At 45.2% G+C, this 18815-nt stretch overlaps 1 protein-coding gene across 5 annotated transcripts in view; it reads right to left on the bottom strand.

Moving 5' to 3' along the window:
- The window catches only part of MAP3K4 (mitogen-activated protein kinase kinase kinase 4), a 207036-nt gene extending 202029 nt beyond the window's left edge, over positions 1 to 5007 (bottom strand). For 2 of the 5 annotated variants that reach the window (XM_082249104.1, XM_082249108.1), the window contains exon 1: positions 4717 to 5006. Coding sequence is in view for 1 of the 5 variants with exons in the window: in XM_082249106.1 (XP_082105232.1) it covers positions 4717 to 4721 (5 nt within the window). In the remaining 4 variants the exon portion in view is untranslated. Of the gene's footprint in view, positions 1 to 4716 lie in introns of all 5 variants that reach the window. The other 3 variants (XM_082249107.1, XM_082249106.1, XM_082249105.1) reach the window with 2 other exon arrangements.
- Between the last annotated feature and the right edge of the window lie 13808 nt (positions 5008 to 18815).

Here is an 18815-nt window from a genome sequence, read left to right as displayed (position 1 = left end):
AACAGCGATTTCATTCGCGGCTCAACTTCTGTATACGTTTTTTTTGTGCGCGAGCTAACGGTGAAGGCTAAAATTTTTCCTATTTATTTTATTTTTTTTTAACTTTATTACAGGTTTTTTAAAAAAAAAAAAAAAAAAAAAAAAAAAATCTGATCACTTTTATTGCTGTCACAAGCAATGTAACCATCCCTTGTGACACCAATATGTAGTGACAGGTACTCTTTATGGAGGGATCAAGGGTCTAAAAGAGCCCTCCACTACACTTTCATGTATGCAAAACGCCGAAAACTGTGTTTTTGCATACAGACTTTTTTTAAATTTGCTGCTTTTTGCAGCACAGTAACTCGGAAGTGACGTCATGGACGCCGCCTCCATGTTACATCATCGGAGACCCTAACAAAGCCGTTTGCGGCTTTGATCGGGACTCCATCCAGCCGGCGGACGTGCCAGCTGGGTGCTCGGGGCTCCCGGTGGGACGGAAGCCCCGAGCAAAGACACGGAAGGCGGCGGGAGGTTCCGAGCCGCATCGGTCGTTACAGACGGAAAGCCGACCGTTGGCTGTAAACCACGGTACCGGGATGATGCCTCTAGCTAGAGGCATCATCCCGGTATACCCCCGCAAAGTCTGCCGGCGTATATATATACGTCGATATGCGGTAAGTGGTTAAACATTGAAGATCTTTATTGGCTACACAAGTTAATCCAGTAAAGCAATGCTAACGAGTTTCGGCCACTGTGGCCTTATTCACAGCTATGAGTAAAGCTACACCGGCCGAAACACGTTAGCATTGTTTTACTGGATATACTTGTGTAGCCAGCAAAGATTTTCAACGTTTGAGTCCACCAAGGTTGCCATCTTAAAATCGATCATTAACAGTATTTAGGAACTGTATATCCCAGCCACAAGTACCAGTTTTCAGCCTTGGACAGCATCAACAGTAATAGAGCTTGGGTATTGTATTCAGTCATTATTCAATGTACACTTGAAACCGCCGAATGCTCGGAAATGCCCCATTTAACATTTTCCTGCCCCAAAGCTCCTGTTAAAAACGTGATTCTGAAGGGTTTTTTTTTTTTTTTTCCTCCTGCCTTTAAACTCCCTAAATGTGCACAGACTTACATACTTACATAGATTTGAAGAGAAGAGAGTCTGTATACACAGCATTTTTATGACCAGTGTGCATGTACCTTGAAAAGGGGCGGGAGCTTTTTGGTGCAGCTGCAGTGTTTTTGACCCCACTGACTTCAATGGGAGAGAAAGTAAACTGCATGTGCAAGCATTTTAAGCCCTCATTCACATTGGAGTGACTTGTCATGCGAACTGACAGGTCAAATTGAATGACAAGTCGCAGCCTATTGTCGGCAATGGTCATGTTCAAATTGATGCGATGCCGACTTTGTGGTGCCACATCGACTTGAAAAAGTAGTTCCTGCACTACTTTTGGCGATTTCGGTTGAGACTTCAGACATCCATGCATGAAGCTGCACAGATGTCTTCAAAGTCGCACTGACAGGTGGCTTTGAAATCGTGCAATTTCAAAGCTGCAGTCAACTTGAACACATTTTTAGCAGAGTTTTGTGTATAAAACCCAGCCTCCTTCTATGACAAAAAAAAGCATCAGCATGAAAAATGCATCACATGTCGCACTACAAAAACACACTGAAAATGCATTATTCTACAGGAACACTAGTGTAAACCATGGCTAGTTGCCCACAGTGTTAATGAGCCCCGAGTTGAAAATGCTTCCAAAATCAAACAATACACCAACACAAGCGGTAAATACAGCGCACAGAACGTCCTAAGAAAACAAACGGAGCTCCAGCCTTCAGAACAACTCAGCGAGGGTCCATAAAGGCAATTCACTAAAATCCACCAATGTAAAAAAAAGGAGCTGTGCTAGCAATTACAGGGCAGAGGTCACAAAAGCATATTAAAAGGGAAAGCTACAACACCAGGGAGGGCACCCTGCACCTAGCATGCATATGGGTTATTGCTGCCTGACAACAGCTTAGCTAACAACTCCTGTGTGTGGAGGTCAGCTCCGGCCAGTGCAAGTCTCTGGCGCACGCGCCCTCGGTGAGAACCCTGCGGCGCACGCGCCCTCAGTGAGAACCCTGCGGCGCACGCGCCCTCAGTGAGAACCCTGCGGCGCACGCGCCCTCAGTGAGAACCCTGCGGCGCGCGCACGCTCAAAGATAAACCTTCCGTGCACGCGCGCTCAATGATAAACCTTCCGTGCACGCGCGCTCAATGATAAACCTTCCGTGCACGCGCGCTCAATGATAAACCGTCGATGCACGCGCGCTCAATGATAAACCGTCGATGCACGCGCGCTCAATGATAAACCGTCGATGCACGCGCGCTCAATGATAAACCGTCGATGCACGCGCGCTCAATGATAAACCGTCGATGCACGCGCGCTCAATGATAAACCTTCCGTGCACGCGCGCTCAATGATAAACCTTCCGTGCACGCGCGCTCAATGATAAACCTTCCGTGCACGCGCGCTCAATGATAAACCTTCCGTGCACGCGCGCTCAATGATAAACCTTCCGTGCACGCGCGCTCAATGATAAACCTTCCGTGCACGCGCGCTCAATGATAAACCTTCCGTGCACGCGCGCTCAATGATAAACCTTCCGTGCACGCGCGCTCAATGATAAACCTTCCGTGCACGCGCGCTCAATGATAAACCTTCCGTGCACGCGCGCTCAATGATAAACCTTCCGTGCACGCGCGCTCAATGATAAACCTTCCGTGCACGCGCGCTCAATGATAAACCTTCCGTGCACGCGCGCTCAATGATAAACCTTCCGTGCACGCACGCTCAATGATAAACCTTCCGTGCACGCACGCTCAATGATAAACCTTCCGTGCACGCACGCTCAATGATAAACCTTCCGTGCACGCTCGCTCAATGATAAACCTTCCGTGCACGCGCGCTCAATGATAAACCTTCCGTGCACGCGCGCTCAATGATAAACCTTCCGTGCACGCGCGCTCAATGATAAACCTTCCGTGCACGCGCGCTCAATGATAAACCTTCCGTGCACGCGCGCTCAATGATAAACCTTCCGTGCACGCGCGCTCAATGATAAACCTTCCGTGCACGCGCGCTCAATGATAAACCTTCCGTGCACGCGCGCTCAATGATAAACCTTCCGTGCACGCGCGCTCAATGATAAACCTTCCGTGCACGCGCGCTCAATGATAAACCTTCCGTGCACGCGCGCTCAATGATAAACCTTCCGTGCACGCGCGCTCAATGATAAACCGTCGATGCACGCGCGCTCAATGATAAACCGTCGATGCACGCGCGCTCAATGATAAACCGTCGATGCACGCGCGCTCAATGATAAACCGTCGATGCACGCGCGCTCAATGATAAACCGTCGATGCACGCGCGCTCAATGATAAACCGTCGATGCACGCGCGCTCAATGATAAACCGTCGATGCACGCGCGCTCAATGATAAACCGTCGATGCACGCGCGCTCAATGATAAACCTTCCATGCACGCGCGCTCAATGATAAACCTTCCATGCACGCGCGCTCAATGATAAACCTTCCATGCACGCGCGCTCAATGATAAACCTTCCATGCACGCGCGCTCAATGATAAACCTTCCATGCACGCACGCTCAATGATAAACCTTCCATGCACGCACGCTCAATGATAAACCTTCCATGCACGCTCGCTCAATGATAAACCTTCCATGCACGCGCGCTCAATGATAAACCTTCCATGCACGCGCGCTCAATGATAAACCTTCGGTGCACGCGCGCTCAATGATAAATCTTCGGTGCACGCGCACTCAATGATAAACCTTCCATGCACGCGCGCTCAATGATAAACCTTCCATGCACGCGCGCTCAATGATAAACCTTCCATGCACGCACGCACGCACGCTCAATGATAAACCTTCCATGCACGCACGCTCAATGATAAACCTTCCATGCACGCTCGCTCAATGATAAACCTTCCATGCACGCGCGCTCAATGATAAACCTTCCATGCACGCGCACTCAATGATAAACCTTCCATGCACGCGCGCTCAATGATAAACCTTCGGTGCACGCGCACTCAATGATAAACCTTCCATGCACGCGCGCTCAATGATAAACCTTCCATGCACGCGCGCTCAATGATAAACCTTCCATGCACGCGCGCTCAATGATAAACCTTCCATGCACGCGCGCTCAATGATAAACCTTCCATGCACGCGCGCTCAATGATAAACCTTCCATGCACGCGCGCTCAATGATAAACCTTCGGTGCACGCGCACTCAATGATAAACCTTCCATGCACGCGCACTCAATGATAAACCTTCCATGCACGCGCACTCAATGATAAACCTTCGGTACACGCGCATTCAATAAGTCTCTGATGCACACAATAATAAAGGGGGGGGGGGGGGAGGTGGACAACAACAATTGAAGCTGAGAATGGGAAGAGTTCCCCTTTTCTCCTCAGACATAGATCTCAGTACATGGGAAGGTATTGGTGCAGCCAGGAATGTGCCCAGCTCAGCAGACAAGGAGGGAAAGCTCCAGTCAGGATAGGGGTGCAGAGGAGCCTCTAAAGCTGGAGGAGGGGGCACTACGCCCAGCCGGTGACCTAGGGCACAACCCTGGCCTAGGTGCACCCTCATTGCATGTACAAAGCACCAGGACTGTAACGACTACAGCAAGCAACCGTGCTCCCAAATCACTTACCTCATAGGAACAGAATGGAGGGTCACTCGCGGCTCTTTAATTACAGCCTCCCTAGAGGCTCCCCGGCATTGCCTTCCATATGCATTGTGCACAGTCCTGCACGGTAAAGTTGGTGTGCAGGCACCGCCGTGTCTGGGATTTTTCTTCTCCTCTCGTCCCCTCTGGTTACAAGACTGAAGCGACAAGTACAGAGCGGATCACTATTTGCCAGGAAGGGAGCCGGATCCTCCCGCGCAGGCGCTCTCCTCGTTCACAGGCAGAGGCTCAGTATTTGGCAGCTGTAGAAGGGGAGGGCCGGGAGGCACTGGAGCAGAGGCAGGGGTTTTGCATGTGGAGGAGGGCAGGGACTGGGCCGTTGTGGGCCACACTCGATAACAGGCAGTGTACAGTCCGGAGACAATGAAGGTGACGAGGGCGGTGTGGAAGATGTATCCGTCAAGGCTGTACGGCTTGTGTGTGTACTCGGCTGAGGACATATTGCCCTCGTGTGTCGCTTGTTGTCACTGTATGGCTGTAGTGACGTCGGGTACAAATCTCTGCCTTTTCCCATTACCTACCACAGGAAACACACCACCCTCCAAATACGGCTTATATGCAGCCGCTCTCCTCCTTTTATAAGGCCCGTACACACAAGAAGAAAATCGGAAGTAAAATTTCGTCCGACGAACGATCTCTTGATTTGCAGATCGTTAGTATGGTGCTTTCGACAGCCGATTATGAATTTTCGTACGACAAAAACTGAATGTGCAGGCTATAAAGCCTTATATGCACGAGTTTTTTGTTGCATGCTAGTCTCATATGGGAAGTGAAGAGGTTACGTTCATACGAAAATTCTCGTATGACAGAATTCAACTTCAGAAGTGATGTCGTGTGTTGAATTGTTTTGTATGTATTCATTTGTTTCTGAGCATGCCTAGTCTTGCTCTTACGATTTTTTTCAGAGGAAAACTGTACTAATTAAATGAAAATCTGTTGTTTTCACTTATGATAAAAACTTTAAGGCCTGTACACACGATAAGAAAATCGGAAGTAAAATTTCGTACGATGAATGATCTGGCGATTTTCGGATCGTTAGTATAGTGCTTTTGACAGCCGATTCCGAGTTTTCGAACCACAAAAGCTGAATGTGCACGCCTTAAAATTTTTATCGTACGTGAACACAACGTTCAATAAAAATTCAGCTTTTGTCCTCCGAAAAGTCGGAATCGGCTGTCAAAAGCACTATACTTCCGTTCCAAAAATCGGCAGATCATTAGTCAGATTGAAATTTTACTTCCAATTTTCTCATCGTGTGTACAGGCCTTAAAATTTTTATCGCAAGCGAATACAACGTCCGATTTTCATTTAATTAGTACAATTTTTGTCTGATAAAAATCATAAGAACAGCTGCTATGATTGTTTTTACAGTGCAGAGAATCGCCAGCTGTAAAAGAAGATATCCTAATGATGCCTTGTAACTGCAAGCATCCTTTAGATATCCCCACTCAAAGTCTGCAACGTCATATGACGTCGCTGAGGCGGGAAGGGGGTAAACCAAATAGCAAATATTTATGATATTGCAGTTTACTAATTCTTAGGGCTCTTTCACACGGCCGCTTAGTTTTTTATCTCTGCTGCGGCACTTTTTTTTTTTCACGGACACGGGTGACACTTGTGTCATCCGCTCCGTATGTCCGCATATCATCCCATCCATTTGCGGATGATATACGGACATAATGTATGTCTATGGGGATTGCGGATGACACCGCTGACATCCGATTTTGCATCTATTCCGTTTTTTAAACGGAAGAAAAAATAGGGTTCTGTTCCGTTCCAAAAAAACGGAACAGAACTGAAAGGACACAAATCGGATGTCAGCGGATGGTCATCCTCTGACATCCGCAATCCCATTGACATGCATTATGTCCGTATATGTCCCGCAAACGGATGGGGTGATATACGGACATACGGAACGTCCATGTGAAAGAGCCCTTAGATGTGGTGGGTGCCTTTGTTTTTTTAGGCCTCATGCTTACAGGAGGTGTTTTTTATTCCCTGGACACCATTGTTCTAGGGTAGAGGTCTCCAAACTGCAGCCCTTTGCTTGCCTGAAGCACCCATTCACATCTCCGCAATTTGATAGTTCAAATCATATGTAAAATCGCAGCCTAGTGTCCCAATCGGTGCAACACCGCACCGATTTCCAAAAGTTGTTACTGCACTACTTTTGGCGACTTCGGGGGCGAATTCAATAGACATCTGTGCATAAAGCCCCACAGATGTCTTTCAATTCTCCCTCAAAGTCAGACTGAAATGCGGCTTTGAAATTATTTCAAAGCCGCATTCATTGTGAACAAGGGTTTATCTGCCCACTGATGTGAGACACTATTTTGCCCACTGACACCAAAAATTGGGCGTAATTCCTGCCACTGACACCAACAATGGGGCACCATTTCTCCCACTGACACCAACAATGGGGTGCTGTTCCTCCCTCTGATACCAAAGATGGGGTACGGTGTACTCCCACTGACACCAGAAAAATTTTCTATTTTAAAATAAATAAGAAAAAAAACATTTTTAAAGCGCCCCGTCCCTCCGAGCTCGTGCGCAGAAGCGAACGCATATGCAAGTCGCGCCCACATATGTAAACAGTGTTCACATGTGAGGTATCGCCGCAATTGGAGCAAGAGCAAAAATTCTAGCACTAGACCTCCTCTAACTCTAAACTGTTAACCTGTAGAAATTTTTAAAGCGTCCCCTATGGAGATTTTTAAGTACCAATATTTGTCGTCATTCCGCGAGCGTGTGCAATTTTGTAGCATAACATGCTGGTATCTATTTACTCTATGTAAAACTATCTTTCACATTATAGAAAAAATTGGGCTAACTTACTGTTTTCTTTTTATTCAAAAAAGTGTATTTTTTCCAAAAAATTGCGTTTGTAAGACTGCTGCGCAAATACGGTGTGAAGTAAAGTATTGCAATGATCTCAATTTTTTTCTCTAGGGTCTCTGCTAAAAAAAAAAAATACACATATATATATATATATATATATATATATATATATATATATATATATATAATGTTTGGGGGTTCTAAGTAATTTTCTAGCAAATAATACTGATTTTAACTTGTAAACAACAAGTGTCAGAAATAGGCCTGGTCCTTAAAGCGGAAGTCCAGCCTAATAGCTTAACTTCTCCCCTGCAATCATTAATGTGAGCGGAGTAAATCATTAATGTAGCTGGAAGTGCTCTGGGGTCTCAGCTCACAGTCTACAATGATCATAGTACAGGCAACTACATTTCCACTAGTGCAACTAATCAATGACACCTGTTCCCATCAATGCAACTTTGAAAATCAGCGACCATGAAAAGGTACCTGCTCTACCTTGATGCAACTTTTGATGCGTCTTTGATCCAGAGGGTGTAAAGTTGGATCAAAGTCGCCCTCTAAATCACAATAGTAGACTAAGGCACCTTTCACACTTGTGCGACTTGTCCTGCGATTTTGGACTGCAAAGTCGCATGACAAGTCGGACTCCATGATTTCCATTGAGTACCATTCATATCTGTTCGACTTCAAGTTGCAACAACTTCAAAGTAGTCCCTGCATTACTTTGGTCCAACTTTGATGCGTTTTGAGGTCCAAAGACACAGGCATTGCTTTAAATCCAGTCAAGCCACTTTTAGGCCGCACAAGTGCGAAAAGGGCCTTAACCACTTGCCGACTGGGCCATAGCCGAATGACGGCTACAGCGCAGTTGGCTTATTCTGGGAGGGCGTACTTTGATGTCCTCCCAGAAATGCGCTTCCCGTGCGCCCCCTGGAAGACCCGGTGCATTTCGTGGATCGTGGTAAAGGGCCAATGACAGCAGCCCTTTACCACGTGATCGCTCTGTCCAATAACGGAGCGATCACTTTTCAACAAACCAGCGCATGTCCGGTTCATTTCTCTCCTCTCCTCGCACACTGTACACAATGATCGGTAACGTGTGCAAGGAGAGGAGAAAAACTGCAGCTGCACCCATCCTCTGCCTCCTCCATGCCTCATTCATGCCTTATTCATGCCTCATCTGTGCCCACCCATGCCACCTCAGTGCTCATCCGTGGCTCATCCATGCCACATCTGTGCTCATCCATGCCACATCTGTACTCATCCATGCCACATCAGTGCTTATACATGCCACATCAGTGCTCATGCATGCCACATCCACGTCACCTCAATGCTCATCCTTGCCACATCCATGCCACTTCGGTGGTCTTCCGTGCCACATCCATGCCATGTCAGTGCTCATCCGTGCAACATCAATTCCACATCAGTGCTCATCTGTGCCACATCCATGCCACGTCAGTGCTCATCTGTGCCACATCCATGCCATGTCAGTGCTCATCCGTGACGCATCCATGCCACTTCAGTGCTCATCTATGCCACATCCATGCCAGGTCAGTGCTCATCCATGCCACATCCATGCGACGTCAGTGATCATCCATGCCACATCAGTGTTCATCCCTGCCACATCATTGCACATCCATGCCACATCAGTGCTCATCCGTGCCATATCAGTGCCACTACAGTGCTTATCAGTGCCTCACAAAATTGTAATGGGAATTCAGGAAATGACGGTGCTCCCTGAATGTTGGGCCTCTGTATGTGGCTAGGCTGTGTAAAAGTGTCACTCATGTGGTATCGCCATACTCCGGAGGAGTACCAGAATATACAGTATCTCACAAAGGTGAGTAGACCCCTCACATTTTCGTAAATATTTATTCTATCTTTTCATGTGACAACACTGAAGAAATGACAGTTTGCTACAATGTAAAGTAGTGAGTGTACAGCTTGTATAAGGCCTCATGCACACTGGACGTTTTTGGAGCTGCTGTTAGCAGCGTCAGATGTTTTTTTTTTGCAGCTGCAGAACGCCCATCCATGTTATTCTATGGCCTCATGCACACATAGAGCTTTTAGGAGCTCCAAGTGGCATAGGCGTTTTACAGCTCCAAAAAAAAAAACCAGGAACTGTGCGTTCTGGAGCTGCAGCGTCAAACTGTAAAAACGTCTGACGCTGCTAAAGGCTGAATAACGTTGCTTAATGTGCGTTAAGCCACGTTATACGTTTTTTTTTTCTTCCATTCAAAATCAATGGTTCCCTATGGGAGCCTATTGATTTGAATGGAAGTCGCACCGCAAGTCGGATCATGATGATCCGACTTGCGGCGCGACTTGCGCTGTGAGAATCTTGAGGGGGAACTCCACGCCAAAATGGGGAAAAAAACAGCGTGGGGTTCCCCCCCAGGTTCCAAACCAGGCCCTTATCCAAGCATGCAGCCCGGCATACCAGGAAAGGGGAGGGGACGAGCGAGCGGCCCCACCCCCCCTGGGTCATACCAGGCCACACGCCCTCAACATGGGGGGGTGTGGGTGCTTTGGGGCAGGGGGGACTCTGCACCCCCCACCTCAAAGCACCTTGCCCCCATGTTAATGAGGACAAGGGCCTCATCCCCACAACCCTGGCCGGTGGTTGTGGGGGTCTGCGGGCAGTGGGCTCATTGGAATCTGGAAGCCCCCTTTAACAAGGGGGCCCCCTAGATCCCGGACCCCTCTCTATGTGAATGGGTATGGGGTACACTGTACCCCTACCCATTCACCCCATAAAAGGCAGTGTGTGTAAATGACGTCATCTGTGACACAAGGGGGCGGGGTCTCCCGATGACGTCATCTGGCGGCCACGCCCCTAATGGCTATATAATAAGCTGCGGAGACCGGCATAATCGCCGGAGACGCCGCCGGAGGAAGAAGAAGAGCCAACAGTAAAAGAGCAGAAGACCGGAGAGAAGAAGACAAGAAAAGAGCGGACAGCAAAAGAGCACAAGACCGGAGGGGAGAAGACTGGAAGAAGATTTTTAATAAACTTTCTAAAACGTCTCCTGTCATTATTTACACACACTGCCTTTTATGGGGTGAATGGGTAGGGGTACAGTGTACCCCATACCCATTCACATAGGGAGGGGGTTCGGGATCTGGGGGGCCCCCTTGTTAAAGGGGGCTTCCAGATTCCGATGAGCCCCCCTGCCCGCAGACCCCCACAACCACCGGCCAGGGTTGTGGGGATGAGGCCCTTGTCCTCATCAACATGGGGGCAAGGTGCTTTGAGGGGGGGGTGCAGAGCCCCCCCTGCCCCAAAGCACCCACACCCCCCCATGTTGAGGGCGTGGGGCCTGGTATGATCCAGGGGGGGTGGGGGCCGCTCGCTGGTCCCCTCCCCTTTCCTGGTATGCCGGGCTGCATGCTTGGGTAAGGGTCTGGTATGGATTTTGGGGGGAACCCCACGCCGTTTTTTTGGCGTGGGGCTACCCTCAAATTCCATACCAGACCCGAAGGGCCTGGGGGGGAACCCCACACAGTTTTTTTCCCCATTTTGGCGTGGAGTTCCCCCTCAAGATTCTCACAGCGCAAGTCGCGCCGCAGGTCGGATCACCCTGTTACATAAAAGAAAAAAACTTGCATAGTGTGATACCGTACAAATAATGATCAAAATTCCACCACCAAAGGAGATCCCTTATCAATTGTGCAGCAGCTCACCAGATAGACGAAATTATGGTCAGTGAATTTTGATCATTATTTGTACGGTATCACACTATGCAAGTTTTTTTCTTTTATGTACACCATTAACAGTCGTTTAGGACTCTGATCACTCCAATCTCCCAGATCTGTGACTACATCTTGGCTCATGAATCTTGCTGATTTTTAGTGGCTATTTGGTAAGCGCATTTCCTAAAGAGACCGTGGAGTTATTCACTGTTTTCAACATCACTCAAGTTGATATTTGGGACACTCATTTGTTTGGACATTTATTTGTTTACCCACATCACGCAGCGCGACTTATTTTTCTATATACAAGCTTTACACTCACTACTTTGCATTGTAGCAAAGTGTCATTTCTTCAGTGTTGTCACATGAAAAGTTATAATTAAATATTTACAAAATGTGAGGGGTGTACTCACTTTTGTGAGATACTGTATTTTGGGGTGTCATTTTTGCTATGTGCATGCTATGTGTTAGAAATATCTTATAAATGGACAACTTTGTAAAAAAAAAAAAAAAAATGTGTTTTCATTTTCTTTCCACATTTTCCACAAACTTGTGGAAAAAATGACATGCTCAAAAGACACATTATGAATCCTAGATTATGTGTTGGGGTGTTTGCTTTCCAAAATGGGGCCATTTTGTGGGCGTTTCCATTGTCCTGGTGCTCCAGGGCCTTCAAAAGTGTGATAGGACGTCAGGAAATTATATATGTAATTTTTGCTCCTGGAACGCCTGGAGGTGTTTCTTGGACGCTGGACCTCTGTATGTGGTCAGGCTGTGGAAGAGTCCCACACATGTGGTATCGCCATACTCAGGAGGAGTAGCAGAATGTATTTTGGGGTGTAGTTGCAAGTATGCTTATACAGTGTGTGAGAAATACCTTGGTAGTATGACCATTTTGTGGGGAAAAAAATCTTAATTTTGCAAAGAATTGAGGAGAAAAAAACTCACCATGCCTCTTACTAAATACCTTGGAATGTCTGCTTTCCAAGAAAGGGGTAATTATTATTATTATTATTACATAGTATTTATATAGCGCCGACAGTTTACGCAATGCTTTACAACTTGAGGGTAGACAGTACAAATACAATACACTTTAATACAGTAGGAATCAGAGGACCCTGCTTGTTAGAGCTTACAATCTAAGAGGGACGGTCAAGAGATACAAGAGGTGATATTTGGGGGGCATTTGTACTTTACTGGCTTGTTAGGGTCTCAAGAAATGAGATAGGCCGTCAGTACATCAGGTGTGATCAATTTTCAGTAATTGGCACCATAGCGTAACCTTCACAAAGGCCAAATAATTTATACTTATTTGGGTTAATTTTACCTAAGACATGTAGCAGTATACATTTTGGCCAAAATTTATGAAAAAAACTTACTAAATTTGCAAAATTTTAAAACTGAAACGAAGAAAAATGCATTTTTTTTACAAAATCTTTGGTCTTTTTTAATTTATACCACAACAAATAAAAAACCCATTATGATTAAATACCACCAAAAGAAAGCTTGGTTTATTGTGAAAAAAGTTAGAAAAATTCATATGAGTACAAAGATGCATGGCTGAGTAATTGTCATTCAAAATGTGAGAGCACTGAAAGCTGAAATTGGTCTGGTTAGGAAGGGGGTTTAAGTGCCCAGTGGGTAAGTGGTTAAGCTCCATTTCCACTAGTGTGACTAATCAATGGCACCTGTTCCCATCTATGCCACTTTGAAAACCAGCGACTTTGAAAAGTTGCCTGCCTTACTTTGATGCAACTTTTGATGGAAATTTGATCCAGAGTGTAAAGTTGTATCAAAGCCGCATCAAATTTGCCCTCTAAATCGCAATAGTGGAAACATAGATTAAAGCTTAGTTTCCACTAGTGTGACTTGTCATGCGACTTTGGACACACAAAGTCTCATGACAAGTCACAGCCCATTGATTTTAATGGTACCAGTTCCCTTCTATGTTCCCATCTATGTGACTTTGAAAAGGTACCTGCACTACTTTGATGTGACTTTGATCCAGAGAGTGTAAAGTTGGATCAAAGCACTCTAAAGTCGCACTCTAGCCTAGTGGCTGTTTCCACTAGTGCGAGTCTTAAGTTGTGTGATTTAGAGTGCGACTTTGAGTGCAGCTTTGATCCAACTTTACACTCTCTGGATCAAAGTCGTATCAAAGTAGTGCAGGCACCTTTTCAAAGTCGCTGATTTTTAAAGTGGCATAGATGGGAACGGGTGCTATTGAAATCAATGGGCTGTGACTTGCCATGCGGCTTAATGTGTCTATATGTCTTTCTAGTGGAAACGGAGCCTAAAACTCAATACTCACATGTAATCAGCAATATAAATGGATCTGTATCCTTCTAAACTTTCAAAAATGTTCCTTTGTACTTTATTTCTTTCACATATTGTGCCAGTCACGTGACCACCCCCTCCCTCTCTCTCTCTCAGGAGAAGCTGTTAGCCTAAACAAAACAATGAAGATGGGAGGAGTGCATGTGAAGGATAGGAGGGATAAGGGTGGGGCTGGGCAGGTCTAGACATTTCTGTCTAAGAAAGACCAACAACCTTTTCAGGAAGTGAAAGACAGCTTAGCAAATTAAGATAAAAAGAAATAGCGTTGTCGGTGAAGAACAGGAAGAAGCTGGGGGGCGTGGCTAGCACGGAAATGGCGGCTTAGGCTCTGAACAACGGCCACCGGAGGAGGATAATCGGCTCGTAGCAACCCAGGTAGGCTTTGTTTTCAGCCGCAACTAGCTAGATCTGACCCCTGATCATTAGAATGACATGCCCCGCAAACGGAAAGAAAATAGTCGCCCGCAAAAGTTAAAGGCATTCTTTCACCAGGCACCCGAGGAAACTCTGCAAGATGGCGCCGGTTCATCTCCCTCAGTATGCAGCAGCAGGCACTTGTCACCCACACCACACACTGGAGGATCTTCTACCCGGGGATCACCTCTCAGCCCATCTTCCCCAACAGCCTCTACCCCACTGATCGGCAGCCCAGCAAAATCCAAAATCAGACCGGCAGACGACAGCCCTGCTATGGGTGAGTTTAACCCTTACTATACCTCATTTGATGACACCAGGGAGCTTTCAGACTCCATCACCACATTTCCCTCATCTAATCAGCAGATCATGAAGGACATGTTGATTTCACCCAGAATCTCAATGAATGCAGATATTATGCATATCACTAAACAATTTAAAGAGGAATTACAAGAAATGGGCTCCAGGGTCAAACATATAGAAAACAAAATGGATGAATTCGCTCATACCATCAACGACTTAGTTGATGCCCATGATGAGCATATAGATGGACATGCATGGATGAAAGCAAAGCTCGCTGACTTAGAGTACTCTTAAAATTAGAGGAATTCCCGAGACAGTGCAGACACAAGATTTACGTCGCTACACGTGCGACCTCTTTAAACTTCTACTTCCAGATATGCCTGAATCAGAACTGATTATAGACAGGATCCTTCGGCTTCCAAAACCCCCGTTTCTCCCTGAAGAAGTACGCATCCACTTTTTTTCATGTAAAGGATCTGTTGATGTACAAATCTCGATCCTCGGGACCAATGCATGCACTGTACACAACCGTACAATTTTATGCGGATTTGTCACAATACGCAATGCAACTCAGAAGAAAATAAATACGATTACAAAAGCACTGCTAAACCACAAAATTATGTATAAATGGGGCAACCTGTCTAAGTTACTGATTTTCAAAAATGGCACCACCCATACGGTATACTCCATGGAAAAGGGGCTACAGCTGCAAAAAGACCATAACGCCCCGCATTCACTGCCCAGGGATCGTCATACAAGATCTACCAATCACCTCCAGGTTTGGGAATCTGACTGAATACCTCATTCGCTAAAAGTACATATCCTCCAGGCCTTATCTACTGGAGCCTTGCTTGCGCAGACTTCTCCCCCCAAATATTTGAGTAGTGGCATACTGCACACGGATCACTAGATCCCTCACTTTTAATGATACTTATATATTATATATTTTTTTCCCTTTTGTTTCTTGTTTTTAAACACTTCCTAAGTTGGAGCACTACTGCTGAAGCCTATACGCACTATACAAGGTGGATAAACAAAAAAATATCTTCAAGAATTAAATCACGAAGATACAGCTTCATTCAGCGTCAACCGAGTAACAGTAAGTGACTTTATAGCTACAAACGCCTCTCACAACCAAAATGTCCATCAAATTCTTATCCATAAACTCAAAAGGCCTGAACCACCCTGCCAAAACATCATTACTTTGGAAAGAAAATAACTGTGATTTTCTGTGTGTACAAGAGACACACTTTCACATTGAATCATCTCCTAGATGTTCCCACAAGAATTACCCACATACCTTTTCTGTGTCCATGCCCAGCAAAAAAGAGGGGTGTTTTTCTTGCTATTAGGGACACTGTAGCATTTACTTTAATTGAAGAAATCAAGGACCCTGCAGGCAGATATTTTATTATAATATGCTAAACTACAACTAATCGAATAATCGACAACCAATCGATTATGAAAATAGTTTTCAACTATTTTCATTATTGATTAGTTAGTCAGCCGATTAGTTGGCCTGCATACAGAATGCATTATTGGTTTACATATCAGGAAATACAGTGAAGCACACATATAGCTCAGTACACCGTCCATACATGTCAGAAGACAGTACAGCACACATACAGCTCAGTACACCATCCATCCATACATGTCCGTAAGTGCCTGAGAACTTGTGAATGTGTGAGTAGCAATGCCTCATGGGACATGTAGTCCTGGGCAGGAAGTGAGTGGTTCTAATGGCAGTAAAGTTTTTTTTACCTTGCTATATGGGCACTCTATACTATACTTTGCAGTTTGCTATGTGGCCACTCTGAAGACAGGAGGAGCCAGAAGTGTCAGCGGGGGACCCGAGAAGAGGAAAATCAGGGCTGCTCTGTGCAAAACCATTACACAGAGCAGGTAAGTATAACATGTTTTTTGTTTTTTTAAAAAAAAAATCACTTTAAAGGCTCTGTGCAGGGAAGATCAGCATCTGAACCCAGAGAAGGTGGAGGCTGATAGACTGGAGATAATATGGCATTACAATTACATTTAACCACTTCCCGACCATCATATATTAAAATGACAGCCGCATATATTATGAGTAGAGGAGAGCCGATCGGCGGCTCTCCTGATGAGGGGGGGGGGGTCTGTGCTGGTAATCAGAGCATTGATTACCAGTGCAGACCCTTGGGGGATGCCACTAGAGCCACCAGGCATTGCCCATCCATGGCCACCAGGGATGCCAATCAGTGCTCAGGGAGCCTGTTAGTGCCCTCCTCATCAGTGCTGCCCATCATTGCCATCTATCAGTGCCACCCACCAGTGCCCATCATTGCCATCTATCAGTGCCACCCACCAGTGCCCATCATTGCCATCTATCAGTGCCGCCCACCAGCATCCATCATTGCCCATCCGTGCTGCCTATCAGTGCCACCTATTAATGCCCATTAGTGCTGCCTATCAGTTCCCATCAATGCTAGATATCAGTGCTGCATATTAGTGCCCATCAGTGCTGCATATTAGTGCCTCCTCATCAGTGCCTGCCAGTGCGGCCTCATCAGCGCAGGAAAAAACATATTTTTTTACAAAATTTTATAACATAAACAAAAAAATTATTTTTTTATTTGTTTAGCAAAAAAGAAAAAAACTTGCGGTGATCAAATACCACCAAAAGAAAGCTCTATTTGTGGGAAAAAAATTACACAAATTTGGTTTAGGTACAGTGTTGCATGACCGCGCAATTGTCATTCAAAATGCAACAGCGCTAAAAGCTGAAAATTGGTCTGGGCAGGAAGGTGGTGTAACTGCCCTGTATGGAAGTGGTTAAAGTAATCTTTTACTAGTATGGTGCATTATATGTAAAATAATTATATCCATGAAAAAAAAGTTTCAGCTTTAATTACTTTAATTTTAGTTTTTTTAACCCCAATATTACAGGTGATACAAAAAAAGCATGCTGCTGCTACTAAACGTCTAAAGCCCTGTAAACACGTACCGAATTTCGGCCGAACGATCGGCCGTCTTTTGTCCGGTGCTGTCCTGTCGGCTGAAAACTGCAAAAGACTGCACATGAATTTTGTCGGCCAACAACAGCCGACTGCAGAAGTGATGTCATGTGATGGTTAACTTTCCGTGTGTTTTTTCTTCTCAGAGCATGCCCAGTCTTGCTAATCGGCTGTTTGTCGGCCGAATTCTGTACTGACTGGCGAACAATCGGCCGTTCTGGTGTTGGCCAACAAAAATTTTAATGCCTGCACAACAGATTCTGTTCGGCCGAAAAGTCGCTGTCGGTTGTCGGAAGCATCATACTAACAAGCCGACAAACGGCCGATCGTTCGGCGGCCGAATATTTACGGCCGACAATCGCTACGTGTGTACGGGGCTTTAGGCCTGGTTCACACCTATGCGTTTTTTGGTGCTTTTTGCAGAAACTCACTACAGTTCATTTAACATGGTTTTCTATGGGACACATTCACAGCTATGCTTTTTTCAGCCACAACATATTTGGAAGGGGCCAAGGACTTTATTCAACACAAAACTGTGCTTTTTTTGCTTTTTTGAATAAAAAGACTTCAATGGAGAAGCTGCAGAAAAACAAGTAGTGTGTTTTTGCCACGAGTTGCATTTTTTGATCTGCCTAACAACAAATCCGCAAAAAAAAAAAAAAAAAAAAAAAAACCATAAGAAAAGGCAATATGCAAATCCCAGCAAAATCACGTGTGCAAAAGGCAAAACTCACAACAAAAGGCACTGCAGAAATAGATCAAAAGCAAACTGCATAGGTGTGAACCGAGCCTTATGCTGGCCATACATGTATCGATTTTTGGACGAAAATATTCATACAAAAAATCTTTCTACATTCGCTGAATGAAAGAATGTAGTTTGAAAATTTTACTTGCTTTTAACATTCAGTTTTAAAATGAACGTCATTTCTGAACGAAAAACCCATACACTGTCTGAAAATTCCTTTGACCAAGAGGAATTCTATTCTGCTCCTTCGAATTTTCCTGTCACTGTGGTTGAAAACAAACGTCGATTTGACCCCCTAATGATTAAAAAATCGAACGACTGTTCTTAAAATTAACATTTTTTTTTTAAGGAAGACATTGTTTTTGTATGGCCAGCATAATTGACAGCAGGCGCACGTAGCTTTTATCAAACCACCTGCCTGTGACAAGGGAGTCTGTCTAATAGTATATAATGTATATATCTCTTCTGTCTGTTATTCTCAGAGTAGATGAGAGATTTTGCTCACTAACCATATAGTTGGTTATTTATATTTACAACTGCATATAGATATTTAAGAATAAATTGCCTTTTTTTTAAACTTTACATATTAACTAAATTATACACCACACTTTTTTAAGGCTATTATCCGATTCATCGATTAATCAAAACAATAATCGGTAGGGATGCACCGAAATGAAAATTTTGGGCGGAAACCGAAACCGAAAATGCAGGATGCCCTTGGCCGAAACCCGAAACCGAAA

The sequence above is a fragment of the Pelophylax lessonae genome (assembly GCF_965119305.1).
Source record: "Pelophylax lessonae genome assembly, chromosome: 3".
NCBI lineage: Eukaryota > Metazoa > Chordata > Amphibia > Anura > Ranidae > Pelophylax > Pelophylax lessonae.
Note: the sequence above shows the minus strand (reverse complement) of the source record. Positions and strands in the feature narration are given on the sequence as shown.